The sequence below is a fragment of the Dipodomys spectabilis genome, unplaced genomic scaffold (genome assembly GCF_019054845.1).
Source record: "Dipodomys spectabilis isolate Male_0828 unplaced genomic scaffold, ASM1905484v1 ptg000003l, whole genome shotgun sequence".
NCBI classification, from domain to species: Eukaryota; Metazoa; Chordata; class Mammalia; order Rodentia; family Heteromyidae; genus Dipodomys; species Dipodomys spectabilis.
The window spans coordinates 1,039,563-1,059,326 of record NW_024870680.1 but is presented as its reverse complement, the minus strand read 5'-3'; the positions used below and the strand labels follow the sequence as shown (position 1 = coordinate 1,059,326).

The 19,764-nt window shown below is 34.4% G+C and overlaps 1 protein-coding gene across 2 annotated transcripts in view; it reads right to left on the bottom strand.

Annotated features, from left to right (window-relative positions):
• Nucleotides 1-8,518: 8,518 nt before the first annotated feature.
• The window catches only part of Nox4 (NADPH oxidase 4), a 189,159-nt gene continuing 177,913 nt past the window's right edge, over nucleotides 8,519-19,764 (bottom strand). For both annotated transcript variants that reach the window (XM_042688089.1, XM_042688082.1), the window contains exon 18: nucleotides 8,519-10,679. In XM_042688089.1, the coding sequence (XP_042544023.1) occupies nucleotides 10,559-10,679 (121 nt within the window). In that variant the 3' untranslated portion in view covers nucleotides 8,519-10,558. The remainder of the gene's footprint in view (nucleotides 10,680-19,764) is intronic.

Genomic DNA, 19,764 nt, shown 5'->3' with positions numbered 1-19,764 from the left:
ACTCAAGGTTCACAAAATAAACATCTTTTCTTTTTGCTGATTGTGGAACTTGAACTCTGGGCCTGGGTACTGTCCCTTAGCTATTCAGCTCAAGGCAAGTGCTCTACCACTTGAGCCACAGTGCCACTTCTAGCTTTTTTCTGCTTATGTGGTGCTGAAGAATTGAACCCAGGGCTCATGGATATGAGGCAAGCACTCTACCACTAAGCCACCTTCCCGGCCCCAAAATAAATATCTTGAAATCTGAATTTTCTTATTGACCAAAGTCTTTTCTCAGAATAGCTGGCAAATTAATTTCAGAAATCACCTTTTTGAAATGTGCCACAATTAATAACCATTCTGAGTCAAAAACTGTTTTTGATGTCTATATTCCAGTTCTGGAATATATAAACAATATTTTATATTGCCAACCATTAACCATTTATCTTCAGAATCCTCAAAGCATGGTTCCTGCAACACAAGTCACTTAAATAGCTTCCTTATAGATGACATTGTCTAATAAAATGTCAAGCAAGAAACATCTACTTTTAAGATTGTTGAACTTCAGTAAACACATTTCTGATAACAATAGGAATAAGAAAGGCATTTGGGAGAAACTTTTAATTTTCATAAATGAGATTTCTATCGAAGTCTTCTTGATTTTCACCTCCCAAAACAAAAACATTCACATTTTTTTTTCCAGTTATCTTTTGTGTCCTTCCCTTGTGGAGTTTTTGGCTGAGTAATTTTACAGCACTAATGCTATTAAAGCTTACACTCATGACCCCATTGTGACACAAAGCCAATAATGCACATGTGGAATGCAAGCAAGCAACTGATAATCTTGTCTTCTAACTGCATTTGAACTTAACCTATTGAAATAGTTCTTACAGAATGTATGACAGTTTTGTGTCATGGGGGCAGGACACCATCTTAGGAAAGTAAATTCTTTGAAAGATTGTAATATGGTAGTAATTGATTGAGAAAAATTCACTAACACATAATGAAGTAAACTGTTTAAACCCTATAGATAAGTCATCAAAAACAAGACATCTATTAACTGGAGTACTGTAGCTTTTGACTTCATTCATAAATGATGTTTAGACTAGAGAAAACGAGAAATAATAAAACAAAGAGTTTGCATTTAGAAACATGGATAAATACTCTGAAACAAATATTTTATCTCACTAATGCAAGAATCCTATGACATTATGATGACTAGAGTTTGTGTATATTGAACCACATCCATTATAAAATTGTAGGTTCTCCTGAAATCCAATGTAGAAACCTGAAATAGAAAATTCTTGTCTTCATTTTACCTTACGAGGAAATAAAATTTCAGAGGGCTTTAGAATATGAGTTTCTAGGACAGAATTTATAAATGTCTCTTATCCCACCTCCATAAATGTCAGACAAACCCAAGAATTGCTCTATATTTCTTTTTTTTTTTTTTTTTTTTGGTTGGTCAGGGGCTTGAACTCCGAGCTTGAGTGCTGTCCCTGTGCTCTTCAGCTCAAGGTGAGCGCTCTACTGCTTGAGCCACAGCACCACTTCCGGTTTTCTAGTGGTTTATTAGAGATAAGAGTCTCACAGACTTTGCTGCCCGGGCTGGATTTGAACTGGGATCCTCATATCTCAGCCTCCTGAGTAGCTAGGATTACAGGCGTGAGCCACGTAATTCTTGCTCTATATTTCTTCATTCTGCATAACTCACAGATTTCAAAAGGAGATATTGATATATTGGGAAAAACTACAGAATACTTGTAAGCAGCATTAGTTACATGGGTATAAATATAGTAATATACCAAATATTTTTGCAACATTGAAGTCCTTGGTGAGCAAATACAAAACAAAACTCATTTGGATCTCTTATTGAACATATTTTATTAATTTTTCAATTCAGAAAATATATATAACATTACAAAACTATATAAATAATTAATACTTTAGTATTAATGGGCACAATCAATACAGATACAGAGAGAGAGAGAGAGAGAGAGAGAGAGAAAATGCCAAACATTAAATTTACAGATTGGAATTTTGTAACTTCCATATTGTACTGAAAGGGAAATTACAATGAAATCAAAAATTAGACCATTCTGCAAGGATTCCAAACAAACAGTTCTTACACATTACTTGTCTGTTATCTTGATGTATTTGTGTCTAGTTGGGTCATTTGGTTTTCATTAGGATAAAAACACTATCTTGTTCTTAAAATCTCAGGGAAAATTACAAGTGTGTGATTGAAGGAGGTATAGGGGTATATTTGGATCAACCTTTATTTGTTTAGTTTTCAAACACTATGTCATGTTACCAAATAATAATGGATTTTGCAAATATACTAAGACATTACAACAATATGTGTGTATACATGTGTATATGGGCATGTAGGGTGTGTGTGCATATGTGTGTGTGTGTGTGTGTGTGTGTGTGTGTGTGTGTGTGTGTGTGTGTGTGTGTCCTACTAAATTTGGTCCCATGCTTTTTCTTCAGAACTACATGATCTCACTCTTCCTCCTTACTAGACAGGAATCAAATGCTACCATTTATTATTTCATAACTCACTTTTCCATTGGAAGACTACACCTCCTCCAGCTGCAAACTTGCCAGTACTGAATGCTAGAACAGTCAGGATGTTTATTGCACATTTCTGTAGCATTTCATCTTCATTAATGCAAACATTTCTTACAATCTATCCTAATGATGTGTATGTACAATTTAAATAATAAATACTGTCTTTAGTGTGAGAAAGCTATAATGCAGCATTTATTTTTTCTTTTATAGAATTCTTTTTAATTCTAAGACCTAGGTTTAAGCTCAGATGAAATGTTTCATCAACACCTATTTCTCTATTAATTCTGAAATAAGCTAGATAACTTATATCACCTTCTAGCAGTTCTTAATTCAATTTTCACTAATTAATTCTACACCTGGAACCATGAGACAGGATAAAAATTAGCTAAGAACAATTGCCAAGGCAGATAGCCACTTTGTTTACAGGAATCTCAGAAGAACATGGACAGTGGTACTGATTGGCCCACAAAACAAAAGTTAAGTACTGACCTTTCAGTTATGAAAGGAAAATTGTTGTTTTTGTTCTTATGATGCTAAAGGAAATGAACCCCAAGATAGGGACAGAAGAGTTTTTTTTTTCTTTGTTGCTGTTGTTTTTAACATACTATGTGATTTTTTTTGTTTCTTTTGCATGTTCTTCCCCCATGGTACAACTCCTGTTGTCACTGTATTTGATTCTGGTGCCCTGCATAACAAAATTCTGAAACAGGATACAGATTGGCCGCTGTAACAATGAGATGTAGAAGTTACTTTATTGAAAACAAACTTTACAACTTTGGGGGTGGGGAGGGACTGGGAGGTGGGGAAGGAAGGGATGGTAGGGGAAAAACAAAGGAGGGGTAACAATGCTCAATAGGAAATATACTCATTACCTTAATCATGTAACTGTAACCCCTCTGTACAGTATCTTTACAATAAAAAATTGTAAAAATACCTACTAAGACAAATTTGCCCAATAAACCTCCTAATCCTGCTTATTTCTGTTCCGATCCACGTTCTCCCACACTGCATCCCTATAAATTAGGCTGTGGTTGGTATCACCTATCATTCCTATTTTTATGTGTTTCAATGCATTTCAGAGAAGAATGTTTCCCAAGTCTTCAGAATTATAATCTAGGACAGAATTCCCTCCACAACAACTACACGGCCTGAGACTTGCAAAGTGTCTAAGTAGAACCATATTGTACCCAATTATGCTCATCTTCTAAAGAAGTCTCAACTGTGTCCACCACTGACAGTAAAATAAATCTTGCTATTGTTTCCAACATATTCATAAGATGATTTCTTTGTTGCTTTGTATGTCCCTCCCTCATGTTATAACACGTGTTTTCACTGTATTTGATGTTGGTATAATTTGTGGAGGGGAAGGGAAAAACAAATTGTTTAAATAGGGATACAGGTGGACCCATTGCAACAATATGTACAAGTCCTTATGTGGAAAAAGGAACTTTACAAATTTGGTGGGGCAGGCGGGGGGGGGGGGGGGGGGGGGGGGGGGGGGGGGGGCGGGGAGCGGAGGGGTATGGGAAGGGGAAACAAAGGAGGAGGCAACAATACTTGATAAGAAATGTACTTATTATCTTGCCCACGTAATTGTAACCACTCTGTACGGTATTTTCACAATTAAAAAAATTCTCACTGAGAAAAGAAAATACATTTTCTTCTCAAAGCATTTGGAAAGCAGATTATGACTTAAAGCAAAGCTGTTAACAATTCCTGGGAGCTGTCCAGACCTATATGTGTGTGTGTGTGTATATATATATACATATATATATACATATATATATGTATATATATATACACACACACACACATACATATACATATAAAAGATATTGTACAAAGGGGTTACAGTGACATGAATAAGGTAATGAGTACATTTTGTATTGAGCAGTTACCCCTTCCTTTGTTTTTCTCCTACCATCCTTTCCCTCCCCACCTCCCCAACTTCTCCCTCTCCCACCCCAGATGTTGTAAATTTCACTTGCAACATATTGTCTTGTACATCTCATTACAATGGATCAACCTGTATCCTTGTTTCAGCATTTTGTTATTTCCCTTCCCCTCCCCAAATTAGAAAATTGTATATACAAGATGCAGGACACCAGAATCAAATGCATTGTGTCATCAGGGAAGAACATGCAAAAGAAACAAAAAAAATCACATGGTACATTATAAATCCATTAAAAACACCAGCAAGAAAGATAAAAATTCTTGTATCCTTATCTTGGTTCGCTTAGCATCATGTTATATGGTCACATGTACATAGCTTCTGACTTTTTCTGCTTGTCCTAGACATACACTAGTTATTGCAGATAAGGGAAACCAAAGGATCTATGTTTCTTTGGGCCTGGCTTACTTCACTTAATATAATTTGTTCCAAGTCTTTCCATTTCCTAACAAGTGGGGCAATGCCATTCTTTCTGATGGAGGCATAGAATTCCACTTTTTCTATATCCATTCATCTACTGAGGGGCATCAGGGCTGGTTCCATATTTTAGCAGACCTATTTTTTAATTGATCTATTTATTTATTTTTGCCAGTCCTGGGCCTTGAACTCTGGGCCTGGGTGCTGTTCCTGTGCTACTTTTGTTCAAGGCTAGTGCTCTACCCCTTGAGCCACAGCTCCATTTGTTTTTTGTTTTTTGATTAATTGGAGATTAGTCTCAGAGCCTTTCCTGCTTGGGCTGGCTTCAAACTGTGATCAGATCTCAGCCTCCTGAGTAACTATCAGACCTGTATTTAAAGAGAAAGCGGACTCGAATAGCTCCAGAATTTTCTTAAACCAGTGTACAGGAATCTGGATAGTATTGCATGGAGCACTACAGTAAGAATTTGAGTTTAGCACAGGTCTTATCCCAACATTTTGACATTCCTTTATGTCTTACATGGGAAGGAAAGGAAGATGGAACTGCTTTTTCCTTAGTCAATATGTTGCCCAAAGTATATTTTCAAGCACAAAACAAAGACTTCTTTTATGTCCTGTGATGATTTATCATAACTAAAATGAATTATGTAGTCACACAGTTGATAACCATGTTTGAATGAATGTGTTTCTCAGGCAAATATATTGTTGATATAGTATTGATACAACAGAATGTGTTTTTCAATGTCTGTATTTTTGTTAAGAAGGTTTTCATTCTAGGGACAGAGTAATAGCCATGAAAAATGACCTTGCAATGACAATTTTTAATGCATGGTGTCAGCAACTGAAGCAATGTATGACAACTTCCCTTCCTTTATTGCCATATATAATAGAGTGTTTATGTTGTGCTGGTGTTTATCTAAATGTTGAGGTTGTCTGTAGGTTAAAGCTGTTTCTTAAAGAGGTCAGATATAATTTTGACTGAAGGTAAAGCTTCTAATAAATTCTAGTGTTAATGGAAATGAGAAAGGATTCCTTAAAATTAACTCAGTACCAGAGTATTTCTTGCTTTCAAAAACCAAAATAAAGATACAAATAAATATTTCAGTTTCTTTTTTAATCCTCTTTTTACTTCTGCTTTTGCTTCTATAAGAATTTTCTTGTCCCTATCAATTCTTAATTACATAGTTTGGCATCCTGCATTTAAATTACTGATATTTGTCCTAAAGCAAATTACTTCAATCCTGCTAATTTTAAAAGATTCAAGGAACCACTTTTGCATTCTTTTTTAATGGTCTCTTCTTGGTTATTTACTGTTTCTTTCCTCTGGCAATGCTGTCCTTTGACTGATGTGACAGTTTGGTTGGGGTGGTGAGGGAGAACAACTAAAGGAGTGACATTGATCAATATTCATTATACATACAAACTGACATGTTGTGTTAAAACCCTTCACATGTTGAATTGAAACCCTATGTACAGTTACTTAAGGATAATAAAATAATACAGGATGGAAAAAGAAAATTGGGGCAGCACAGTGGAAATGCAGAGAAGCAGGGCTGTAATTGTCCTGTTGTTGAAGTACAGTATTGTTTTCCTTGATTTCACTTGTTTTCTGTTTCACTAGTTCACCAAGACTGACTCTTCTGATTAGAAGCAAACTATGACCATATATAAACAGGAGTTGTTTAATATCAATTTTTCCCTTGGTTATGATTTCTATGAATCTCCATTTGAAACCAGCATTTATTAACCTGTACCAGAAACATTACTGCCATGCACAAAGCTCTAACCAACTTTTCCTTCCAGCAATAATAGGAAACTTAAACGTCACCTGGAAATAGGTTCTCATAGGTGAAACGTAAGAATAACTCATCTAGAAACAGAAGAGTAACAGGGAGGAATGTGATTTTCTCCATTTATCTCTCAAAGTATATCAGTACCTTACCTTCTACCCATCTTTAAATATAGGGTCTCTATAGGAGATTCAAACTAATACAACTAAATATATTACAAGATTTCCCAGTGGGGTACAAATAACTTTTCAGTAGCAGAGATTTTGAAAGGTAAATACCAAGTCAGCCTTTGTGGCACATTTCTGTAATACTAGTTACTTGGGTGGAAAAGGCAGAAAGATCGGAAGAAGCAGGGTGTTATTGGTTCATGACTGTAACCCTACCTATGTAGGAGTTTGAGATGTAAGGATTCAGGTTTGAAGCAAGGTTGGCAGGAAAGTCCATGAGTCAGTTATTTCGAATTAACAAACTAAAAGAAGTGGAGCTAGGTTTCCGGTGGTAGAGAGTTAGCCTAGAGCCAAAATCTAAGGGATAATGCTACTTCTTGAGTTCAAGAACCAGTAAGGGCACCAGAACAACAACAACAGCAACAACAAAAAGATTGGAAGTTTAAAGCCAAAGCTTTGAGAAAATTTTACTTTTGTGTCAAAAACAAAATACAAATGAAAGAGCTGGAGCCTGAGTATCAAGTGGTAGAAGGCTTGCCTAGCAAGTATGAAAGCTGAATGAATAGATGTCAACTCAGTTTCTCAATTTCTCTGTTTAGTATAATGAACATTCCTCAGTACTGGTATTATCTTCAGAGACAAGCTCTTTAATCTCTAGCAAGCCTCTTTAACAATGTCCTGCAATTTAAATCTATTCTCTGCTATAAGTGCTTAAAGTAAGCCTGATGTGGGGGGAAGATCATAAATAACAGAGCTGTCTAGATAAAATCACCAGGCTGTGACTTATTTACATAGATTTCCTCCCCTTTTAAAATGCCTGTGCGGTCATAGTACACTTTTGGTATTTTTCAAGTCACTAAATAAGGAATTACTAAGCACTTTTTCATTTGCAATTGCTTCTCAAAAGTTATGTAAGTTCCTAATATATGTATGTGTATCATATGTGTGCATATAGGAATCTGAAATGTTCTTGTAACATTATTTAAAATGTAACATAATAGCCTCTACTTGCCCCAATATGGACAAACAGGAAAATTAAAAATTAATGAAAGGTACCACTGAATTCTTTGATTGGAGGCATATAAAGAAAATCTTGCCTCTAAAATGAATTTGTTATTATGAGTCTATAAAATATGGTTTCTTCCAAAACACCAAGTAAAAAATATATAGGTAGAAAGACTTGTATGAATGTTCTTAAATGTATATTTGTGCTATTAGAGATTACTTGTGGTGCTCTAAATTATATGTACTGTGTTATATAGTATACATTTTGAATTAGGTTCTCAAAGCAATGCATTACCTAAAAGTGATTAAGAATTTCCTCTATGTTAGAAACAAACTATACAACTTGGGGGGAATGTAAGTTGGGTGGGAAAAAAAAGAGAAAATGAGTGATACTGTTTGAAAAGAAATGTACTCATTACCTAACTTATGTAGCTGTAACCCCTCTGTTTACTTTTACAATAAAAAAAATTCCTATCAAGTCCAAATGAGAAATCTCAACCCCAGTGTGAGAAGCAATTAGCAGTAATCACCACTAGCCTGTGATGTTCATACCACAAGAACTCAAATTCCAAAGGCAGTCATACATTGTGCATATAAATGCTAATTCCTGACTAGATTGTCAGACTTCTACTGACTTGTGATCCATCATTGTTGCTTTATTTGTTGCAAAGGCAAGGTGGGCTTATATGAATTTCAAGGATGCCATTTTCATTTTAATATTTATTGCCACTGAAATTCACGATTTAAGATATGTATGATAAGAACTTTCCCCATAGAAAAAATCATTCAAAACCAAACAAAGCCCTCTTATATATCCCAGATGAAATCTTTCTTTCTTATATGAAACAAAAATTAAATATGTTTGACACTTAGATGTTTGAAAAGATACTGGGATTAAGAATATGAAAGGGGGCTCATCTAGCACAGGAGACTTGCTCTGCATTATCAGCATTCTTTTGAAAACTCTTCTGTCTTACTGAAATTAGATGCCTTAACATAATCATATAAATAAATTATGATCAATAAGGAATCAGTATTGCACAAGAGACCTGGATAAGTTCAACTTTCTCTTTGCTAGTACATTTTGTTCTGTGTTTTGATGAAAATTCTTTTTAATCTAGAATGTATTGCCAAAATATATTGGTTATTAAATATGCCTTTAGAGCTAAGTTTGTAAAAGCATTGCACATTTCCCATCCTTTTTTTTCTGACTCACCTTTGAAGGAAAACTTCAAAGGAAATAAAGAAATATCTACAAGTAAATATGCTTATGATCATTAAGTGCTGGATGGCTGAGCATGCATGATGGATAAATCACAGCAAATAAATGACAGTAGCATCTACCATATTATAAAATATGCAAAAATTTGACAAAAGCAAGGCAGATGAGACTGCTGATTTCAGCAATGTGTTCTATTTAATAACTATTATTAGATGTCTACTAAATAACATCACTAAACTGTATGAATGCCTTAATTCTTTTAAGGTGGTGAAGTAGATTTTTCAAGTGAGTCAAAAACATACTAGCCAGAGATAACAAAGGGATATGATTAGACGGCATGGTGTGAACAGTAACTTACAAACATAGTAATTCATCCGAATACCAAACTGTGCAACAGCAATGTTCTTAAATCTACACTAACATTTGAATCACAAGCAATATATATCTACTTTCATCTGAATGAAAGCAACAAGTCCCTTTTCAGGAATATAGCCACACTTTCAATATCACCATCATCAACCACCATGGAACAAAGCAATGAGGTCTTATATTTCAGAATTGCTCTAATAAGTGATCCTTTTAGATTTCATGTGCAAATTAAACGAAGCCATCTTACAGGCTGCAAACTAAGTCAAGTTTTATCTGTGAAAAACAGGTCAAAATGCTTAAAAGATGAGAAGGAGTTATTGGCATACGTGTTCCTTTATAAATTACAATAAGGACATTTTATTGCTATAAAAAATAGTAGATTAAGTAAACTGGAGATAAAATGGGCCTATTAAATTATTAGTGCTAATGTTTGCAAGCAAGAGCAGATTTCCCTAGACTGAAGACAGACATCTACAAAAGCTTCAGTTAGCATACAGTCTGCAAACATCAAGTAGAGGTATTACATCAGTAGTGAGGAAAATTAGATATTGATACAAAGTACCCGTATCAATACAGAATCTTGTATTGCATTTTCAAATATCAGATACATATGCCAGGAGCTTTTCCAAATTTAAGCTACTCTGTTGATGTTCGATGTAGAAAATGTAATCTAAGTTTCAATGCATTTTTAATTTTATTCAATCTTGCATTTGTTCAACCAAAAACATTTTAAGGAGTCCACAGCTATCAGCTTTAGATTATGTTCAGTTTCTCACTAGGTTGCCCTTGATTTGGCCATAAAAATCAATAGTGTGCATCTAATCGTGTTCTTCTAATTTGAGCATTGAAAAGTGAATCATCTCCTCAAATATTCTTCAGGGCCTTTGGTTTGCAGATTAAACACGAAATGTGACCTGTCATTTTGACACATTCTCTACATTTTCATTTTAAATAATCATAAATAAAAAAATAAACACAGCCTTGCTAATCTTTGGCACACATAGCTGTTTGATTCAGCTGAGTTTCCAAGTCTTAGAAATTGCACACATTCCTTCCTTAGAGTCCTGCTTCACCTCCAAGCTTTTCAGCTGAAAGATTCCTTATTGTATTCAAATTTTGTACCATAGCAGTTGTTCTCGTTACTCAATTTATGAAGAGCCTTGGAAATGGAACTGGGTCCACAGCAGAAAACACCAACTGTTTTCCTGGAAAGAGAGGGAGGGGAGGGAAAATCAGGTGGAAAATAAGAAAGTGTAAGATGCATTTTTTACAAACATGGATGCAAGGTATTAACAAGGGTTACTCTGGGCTACTTTATGTACTGAAAACCCAGTGATTTCTATCATCAATGACCACCAGAAAAAAATGTATTTTAATTACCTTGTGCTTTTCATACTGGAATTCAGGAAATTTCAGAAAATGTAAATCTGGGTACAGATTGGCTCATGATCAAAGATTGAGCAGTGTGTCCTAGGATTTTTTTATTTCATTTGTCACACCAGAAAGTATATTATGAAAAATAACCCAAATAATTCTAGTTTCCAACAGCTAAAAACATTTTAGTTTGTTGACATTTTTTTAATTTTAATTTTTTGGTGCTGGTACTAGAGCTTGAACTTAGTCTCTCTTGGCTTTTTCACTCAAGGGTGGTCCTCTTCCATTTGAGTTACTCCTCTACTTCCAGAATTTGTGCGGGTTCATTGGAGATAAGTGTTTCACAGACTTTCCTGCACCAGCTCGTTTTGAATCATAATCCTCACATCTCAGCTTTCTGAGTGCTAGGATGACAACACCTGGCTTGCTGATTCTTTTTTAATTAGCCACTTGATACAGGCTTATTTTTTAATATTTCCAAGTGAATACAATGAAAGAGGGAATGGTTTTACCAAAGACAATTTTAAATGACTAATTTTCCACACAGAACAAAACATATTAATCAGGATACATTTTCCTTCTTATTTAGGTACTATAATAATCGTAATAAATGTCAAATTGTAAAAAATGTTATAATTCCTAACACAAAATTTCAGTAATTAATAAATATGAAATTAATAGTATTGCAAATTGATCTTCCTCCGAAATCTTTTGATTTGCAAAGGCTTCTTGCTGGGATATCAATGTGATTAACATTTCTATCATACCTGGAACAAATGTAGTATGTCCTCATTACCACAGAATAAAAATTTCTGCCAGAAATAAAATGATGGAATCTACTTAAATTTATACTGACATTATGCAAATACTGAAAAATGTTTCATTAAATTTTTACCTTGAAAGATTAAACAAAGAACTAGAAAAATACAACTTTTTTTCACTGGAAGCAGTGGAAAGCAGACTACATTTATCCTACTGTATTAAAAACTAAAAATGGGGCTGAGTACTGGTGATTCACATTGGTAATCCTAGTTACTGAAGACACTGAGATCTGAGGATCTTGCTGTTGTTTACATTGTACTTATAATGTACTACGTGATTTTTTTTGTTTCTTTTGTATGTTCTTCCTCCATGACATAACCAGTTTTCACTGTATTTGATTCTGGTGCCCTGCATCTTCTATATACATTTTTTCTAATTTGGGGAGGGGAAGGGAAATAACAAAATGCTGAAATAAGGATACAGGATGACCCATTGTAACAATGAGATATCAAGACACTATTGAAAATGAACTTTACAACTTGGTTGGGGGGGAGGAATTTGGGAGGTGGGGAGAAAAGGGATGGAGGGGAAAAACAAAGGAGGGGGTAAAATGTGCGATAGGAAATGTACTCATTACCTTGCTTACGTAACTATAACCCCTCTGTTCAATATCTTTACTCTCTCTCTCTCTCTATACACACACACACACACACACACACACACACATATATACATATGTACATATATATACATATATATATATATATATATATATGCTCTAAAAATGGGTCTGGATACTGGTGATTCACATCTGTAATCCTGGTTACTGAAGAGGCTGAGATCTGAGGATCACAATTTGAAGCCAGCTGAGAGAGAAAAGCTTATGAGGCTCTGATCTCCAAATAACCAGCAAAAAGCTGGAAGTGGTGTAACTCAAGAGTCGGAACACCAGTCACAAGTGAAAAAGCCAAACAACAGCACAAGGCCTGGAGTTCAAGTTCCAGTCCAAAATATTAAAAATAAGACTACTGATATTTTTGTGGTAGTGCACATATCTAGCACGTGTGAAGCCCTTGGTTTGATCCATAGTATTGGAAGGATAGTAACAAAAGAAAAAAAATATTTTCAGACACTGAGCACAGAAAAATGATACCTGAGAAAAAAGAAAAGGAAAGCAAGCTAAGTCCAGCAGTTGTCTCTTCTCATTTCCTACAGGCAAGCTACAGGTTACAACACAGAGACAGTCAATCCAAGCATTCACTCATAGAATAGACAAAAATGAGGTTCATAAGGAGCAAACAAATGAGAAGCTGTGGAGAAGAACATAGAAGGGAAAAGATATCCTCAAAAAGAAAATCCAGTGTCGAACAGAGAAAATTCCTCAATTGTTTAGTGCAAGAGTAATCTGCTCATATGTGAAAGGAGTCTGCATATGAGATTGGCTGCAGAAACAACCAGGGATCCACCTTCCAAACAATTTTCAGATTTGATGCAAGGCTGTGAGCAGTTCAGTACCTTAGGTAATCACAATTGCAGGGAAGTAGGTAGTATTCTCAGAAAAGCATCACCATATTTGCCAAGGTTGTAGAGAAAATTAGCCTTACATTGTTGGCTACTCCAGGCCCACATATTGAATCTTAAGGAAATTTTGGAGTAATCCATCTGAACCCAAGTAATAAATGACCTACCTGCCTGAACAAGTCCAACCAAAGTGAAAAGAATAAGTAAAATTTGGCATCTAAAATGAGCACCATCAGATATTACCAGGAAGGACAGGAAGGTCTGCGTATATGTAGCTGCCATCATTGCTAGCAAACACACACACACACACACACACACACACACACACTCCAAAAAGAAAGAAAATGTCAACTATAGCAAAGGTTCTTACAAGCTTGTTGGGTTCCCTCTAAAAACTGATACATTGAAGCCCTAACTCCAGTGTCTCAGAATGAGACTTTTGTTGGAGAATGGACTTTAAAGATGTGATGAATTTATGAGACTATCCATGTGAACCCCAATAAAATCTAACCAGCATCTGTATAAGCAGAAGAGACACTGGGGCTGTGCATGGAGATGGAGATGATGCAGCCATCTGTAAGACAAGGAGAATACTTGGTAAGCTAAGACTAGCGACACCTTGACCTTGAAGTCCCAACCTCCAGAATGTGGAGAAAATTTCTTTTATTTAATACTCTGCATTTGTGACCTTTTTTTAAAAAAAATCATAACCTTTGTAAAGCAATGTAAAAAGAAAGGTCATTCAATAGAAATATGTCAATATAAACAAAAAATATGTAATCATCACATAAGGTCTTGTGAATAGTGATAATATGTACATTTCTTATGTTCAAAGGAAAGGATTCATAGGAGTAGAAGAGTGACGGAAGATTGATTTAAAGTCCTAAATACAAATTCTAGAAATAAAATCCAATTTTTGTAACAATACTGGGTAAATTAATAGAATAAGATTCATGGAAGAAATAATATATACAAAAGCAAAGATAAATACACTTACAAACAGAGCATTAGCATCAATACAAACAATCCTACAAAGAGAAGGTTAAGCAAGTGAAGAATGGCCTAGGAGACAATAACAATTTGTCTAACATAAATGTGATGGTGTCCCAGCAGGAAAGAATACAGAAGGAGAAGATGAATATATGGGTGAAATAATTACCAAAAGCTTCTCCAAATTTGATACCAACAAACTCACAAGTGGAAGGGTTTTATGAAACCCCAAGTCATAAAACCAGTATGAAGAAAGTAAACTGATAATGAAAATGCTGAAAATTAATCCTGAAGAGAAAAATTTTTAAGTCATGAGAAGGAAGAAGAGACTCATTGAAGACTATAACTAGAGGGTAAACAGTGCATGTCAGAAAACATTGAGATGTCATTGTCAAAGTGTGTGGAAGATAAACTAAAATATTAGGTTTTCTATATCAAGCAATTAGTGTGTTCAAAATGAAAACGAAAGAAAAATTTTTCAGAATAAAATAATTCAAGTGAATTTATTCCCAGCAAAGAAACACTATTGCATCATTGATAGAAATTTCTCCAAAAAAGAAGAGAATTGAAATCAATTGGAAATTTAAATCTACTCCGAGAAGTGAAAAGCACCAAAGTCATACATCTGTGAGTTAATATAAAGTCTACATATTTTTCTATTTTCGAATCTCTTTAACACATGACTCATAACCCATAACACATGACTTTTTCAAGCAAAAATGTCAAAACAGGTTTTACCACCTGTGTAGGGGTCAGATGAATGACAGCGATGGCAGAATGGAAGTACAGAAAGTGGTACAATTGTTTCAAGTAGACCTTAATAAGCTAATGGGTGTGTTGTATATGTAGAACAATAGTTTCGATTTAATGCAACCACAATTACCTTAAGGCCTTCAGATAAAATAGTTAGATCACAGAAGGTCTTAAAAAGAGCTATCATATTCAATGTACACATGTGGATATGAAAGTAGATAAACTGAGGCTATGAGTGGCATTTGAAGAGATGAGAGAGAATGATGAATGAGTGACATTGACCAAGATTCATTATGCTCACAAACAGACATGGTGAATTGTAACAACTATTTGTGCAACTATTTAAGTATATTGAAAAATAGACAATTGGAAAAATAAAGTGGTTACTTTTCTAACAAGTTCCCAGTTGATAATGGGTGACAAAATGCAGTTTAAAAACCTGTGGCCTAAGGCAAGTACTAAAAGAAATAAGCAAACAAATACAGGGGTGTGGCTATTTTGCCAATATGGTAGAAAAATGCAATAATAAAAATATTCAATTAATTCAAATAAAATATGAAAAATATAAATATTAAAAATTTAAAATGAACAAATAAGATAATCAAAAGCAACAATAAGCCACAATATTTAAATCTCACTACCTTATTTTATATTAGATTAAGTATAAATTGTTTAAACACTATAATATAAAGCTTCAGTACACATAAAGAAAAAATGGAGAGAAATGCAGACATAAATCCAAAAATATAGTTGACAATATAGACATTCCGCTCTCAGTAACTGCTAAAAGGACAGAAAATCAGTAAGTGTATTCAAAACTTGACAAACACTACCAATTAGAACTAATTGACATTTACAAAATGTTCTACCCAATAGTGAAGAAGCAAAAATTGTTTCTGAGAATTCACACAGATAGACCAGATTCTGGCCAGCAAAATATGTCTCAATAAATTGATAGGAGTATATTTTTATGTTAAATCTCTATTGATCTACAAATGAATAACTAAAAAAAATAACTGAAAATCTCCACACATTTGGAAAATGAGCAATACAATTCTAAATCACGGGTCAAAGATAAATGTCCAATGTAAAGTTTAAAATATTTAAAATGAATGAAATGGAAATAAGTCCTATTAAAAAATTTAAAAGTGGTATTTAAAAGGAAACTATATCATGGCTAATACTTTCATTGAAAAGTGAAGTCAGGTTAATAATGACCCTTGACTGTAAGTCTAGCTACTTGATCTGGAGGATCATGGTTCAAGGCCAGCCCAGCAACAAACATTAACAGTAAATAAGACCCTGTAAGCCTAATATAGCATGTGAGCCTGTAGGCACAGCCAAGGAATTAGTAGGAAGATTAAACTGAGGCTGGTTTTGAGTAAAAATGTGAGCCCCTATCCAAAAATAACTAAGGCTAACAGAGGTAGAGGTGTGGCTCAAGTGGCAGGGAATCAGGCCTTGACTTCAAAATCATGTATTATAAACAAATTTTTTTCCATACAGTAGGAAGAAATTTGAGGAGTAAAAGAGATGGTAGGGGGTGTATGTAATCAGAATGAGTTAGGCAAGTACATTCTATGCTTGTACCTATCATAATGAAACTTCTTTGTACAATAATTTATGTTAATGAAAACCTCTGAAAAAAGAAAGGTCAGAAACCACTGCCCTAATATTCCCCACTTAAATGTTTAATTCAGTAAAGAGCCAATAATTTCAAGTGAGCAGGATAAAAAGCATGAAAATATATGGCCTCATGCTTAATGAAACAGATAACTATGAAAACCATAGTGGATTTTCATTGAAATGAAGAGAATGAGTTATTTCCTTAGTTCCTTTACATAAATTATATATTAACATGCATAATTACCATTATTTTCTTTAGCAGAACATTTACAGTTATTTTTGCCAATTTTTCCTATGTCCTAAAGTTCATCCTTAAAGACTGAATAATAAAGACATTGGGGGAGGTAGGGGAGGGAAGGGATAGTGGGAGAAAAACAAAGGAGGGGGTAACAATGCCTGACCAAAAATTGTACTCATTACCTTATTGATGTAACTATAACCTCTCTGTACAGCATCCTTATAAGAAAATAAAAATCTTTTAAAAAATAAGAAAGATTAATTGCATAGGAGTTTCATTGCAACATTGTCACACAAACATTTAATGTACTTTGATTATATTTATACCCTAATTACTCTTTTCATTCTCATCTCTCTAATGACTTTTTTTCTAATGATTCATTTCTACTTTCATGTAGTTATCCTAGATTCCATCTGTGACAGAGAACAACATCATACTTTTCTTCCTCAGTCTGGTTTATTTTGCTTAAAATAATAATCTACAATTTCATCCATTTTCCTGCAAATGACCAGACTTTGTTCTTCTTTATGACTGAATAGTATTCCATTGTGTGTGTGTTTTGTCTAAAACCTTTCCTTTGTATATTAATCCATTATCAAGTACTAGGATGATTGCATGCCTTGGCTACTCTGTGTAGTGTTGTGATAAACACAGATACGTTGATTTTGGACATATATCCTGGAGTAATATTGCTGAATTATATGGTAATTCTGTTTTAGTTTTGTGAAGAACATTTGTACTGATTTGGTAGAGCTTACAAATCTATATTCCTGCCCTTTTCCAGCACTTGTTTGTTTTCTTAATGACAGTCACTCTGCCTGGGCAGAGATGGGATATTAATGTAATATATAATTATGTTTCTTTGATGGCTGAAGATGCCAAACATTTTTCCATGTATTTGTTTCTGTTTGTACTTTTTGTTTTATGGTTGGTCATGGGGCTTGAACTCTGAGCCTAGGCGCTGTCCCTCAGCTCTTCAACTCAAGGTTAGCATCCTATCACTTGAGGCACAGAACCACTTCCGGCTTTTTTCTGCTTATGTGGTGCTGAGGAATCAAACCTAGTGCATGGGAGGCAAGTACTCTACCACTGAGCTGATCTCCCAGCCAGCCCTTTTCGTACTTTTTTTGAAAAGTGTCTGTTCAGTTCACTCTCCCATTTGTTGATTAGATAACATGTTCATTGGTGTTCATTTTTTGAAAGGTTCTCTGTATATTTAGGGTATTAACCTTCTGGTGAATGAACAGCTGGCATGCAGTCTCTTCTCTTCTTTAAACTGTACTGTTTTGGAAATGAACTGTACAACTTGGGGGAATGTTTGGGGGAGGGAAAGTGGGAGAAAAAATGAGGGAGGGGGTAACAAACTTCACAAGAAATGTACTCACTACCTTACATATGTAACTGTAATCCCTCTGTACATCACTTTGACAATAAAATTATATTAAAAAGAATCCTAAGTATATATCTAAACAAATAAACTGCACTTTTTTGTTGACAGTTTCCCTTGGTATGAAAAAGCATTTTGGTTTGATGCAATACCATTTGTCAATTCTTGCTATCACTTCTTGAGTGCTATTTCACAACTCATTATTTATTCATATGTTTTGTGATTTTGTGTGTATATAATATTTTGTGTGCTGGCACTGAACTCAGGGCTTGGGCAATCCCTTACGCTTTCTCACTCAACACTGGTGCTCTACAACTTGAACCATAGCTCCTCTTTTGGTTAATTGGAGATAAGAGTCTCACACTCTTTCCTGCTATGTCTGGCCCTGAACTGAGATCCTCAGATTTTTGCCTCCTGAGTAGTGATGATTACAGGCATGAGCCACTGGTGCCTAGATATGCTGATATTTTGACATATTTCCTCTATGCTTTCCTATAATATTTTAGAGTTTCAAGTCCTATATTAAGGTGTTTTATGCATATATACATATATATATACAAATATATGTATATATATGGTAAGAAATAGTTGGTCTGGTTTCATCCTCTCAGTATTATTTGTAAAAGCTTACCTTATTTTTCTAATATATATTCTTGTTCCTTTGTTGAGAACCAAAAGATTCTGGATGCTTAGGAATTTTATGGGTCCTCTACTCTGTTCATTTGTCCAAATGTTTCATCTTTTGCTAATACCATACTCTCCTTGTGAACATGGCTCTATAGCATTATTGAAATTGGGTATCCAGCATTGCTTTTTTTGCTCAGGAATATTTTGTTTAATCATAGTCTTTTGTGTTTCTACATGAATTTTAGGATTATTTGTTCCCTTTGTATGAAGAACGTCTTTTTGATGGATATACCATTCAGTAAATCACTTTTTGTAATATGGCCATTTTAACAAAAAGAAGTGCCAGACTATTAATAGGGGAGGGCTTTCCCTCTTCTACTCTTCTTCAATTTCTTATTCCAGTGTTTTTATAGTTTTCGTGGTAGAGATCTTATTATGTTTTATTCCTAGATATTTTACTCCTTTTTTGAGGCTATGCTAAATGGGATTGTTTTCCTGATTTCTACTTATTTTGTATATTGTTTTTATATCTAGCTACTTTGTTGAATTCGCTTATCAGATCTAAGTCATGTTGGAGTTTATGGGTTTGTTCAAGTATGAGGGACTGTGTCATCTGCAGATGATGAATGGTAATTTTATTTCTCCCCTGTTTTGTATACCTTCTATTTCTCTTCATTGCACTGCTGTATTAACTAAAATTTCAAGTATTATAATAAATGAGGAGTGAGCATAAATAAACTTGTCTTATTCCTGATTTTAGAGGAAATGCTCTGACATTTTCCCCATTTACCATAATGGGTATAGGTTTGTCATCTATAAATAGCTTTTTATTACCTTGAGCTATAGTCTTTAAATTTCTAGTTTCTTGAGGAGTTTTATGAAAAGACATTGAACTTGCATATGCTAAATTGCTTCTCTAAAATCAAACCAACTAGGTCATGGTGTATGTGTGATCTTTTAATATGTGATTTAACTTGGTTTATAAAAATTTTATTGAGAATTTTAATTTGTT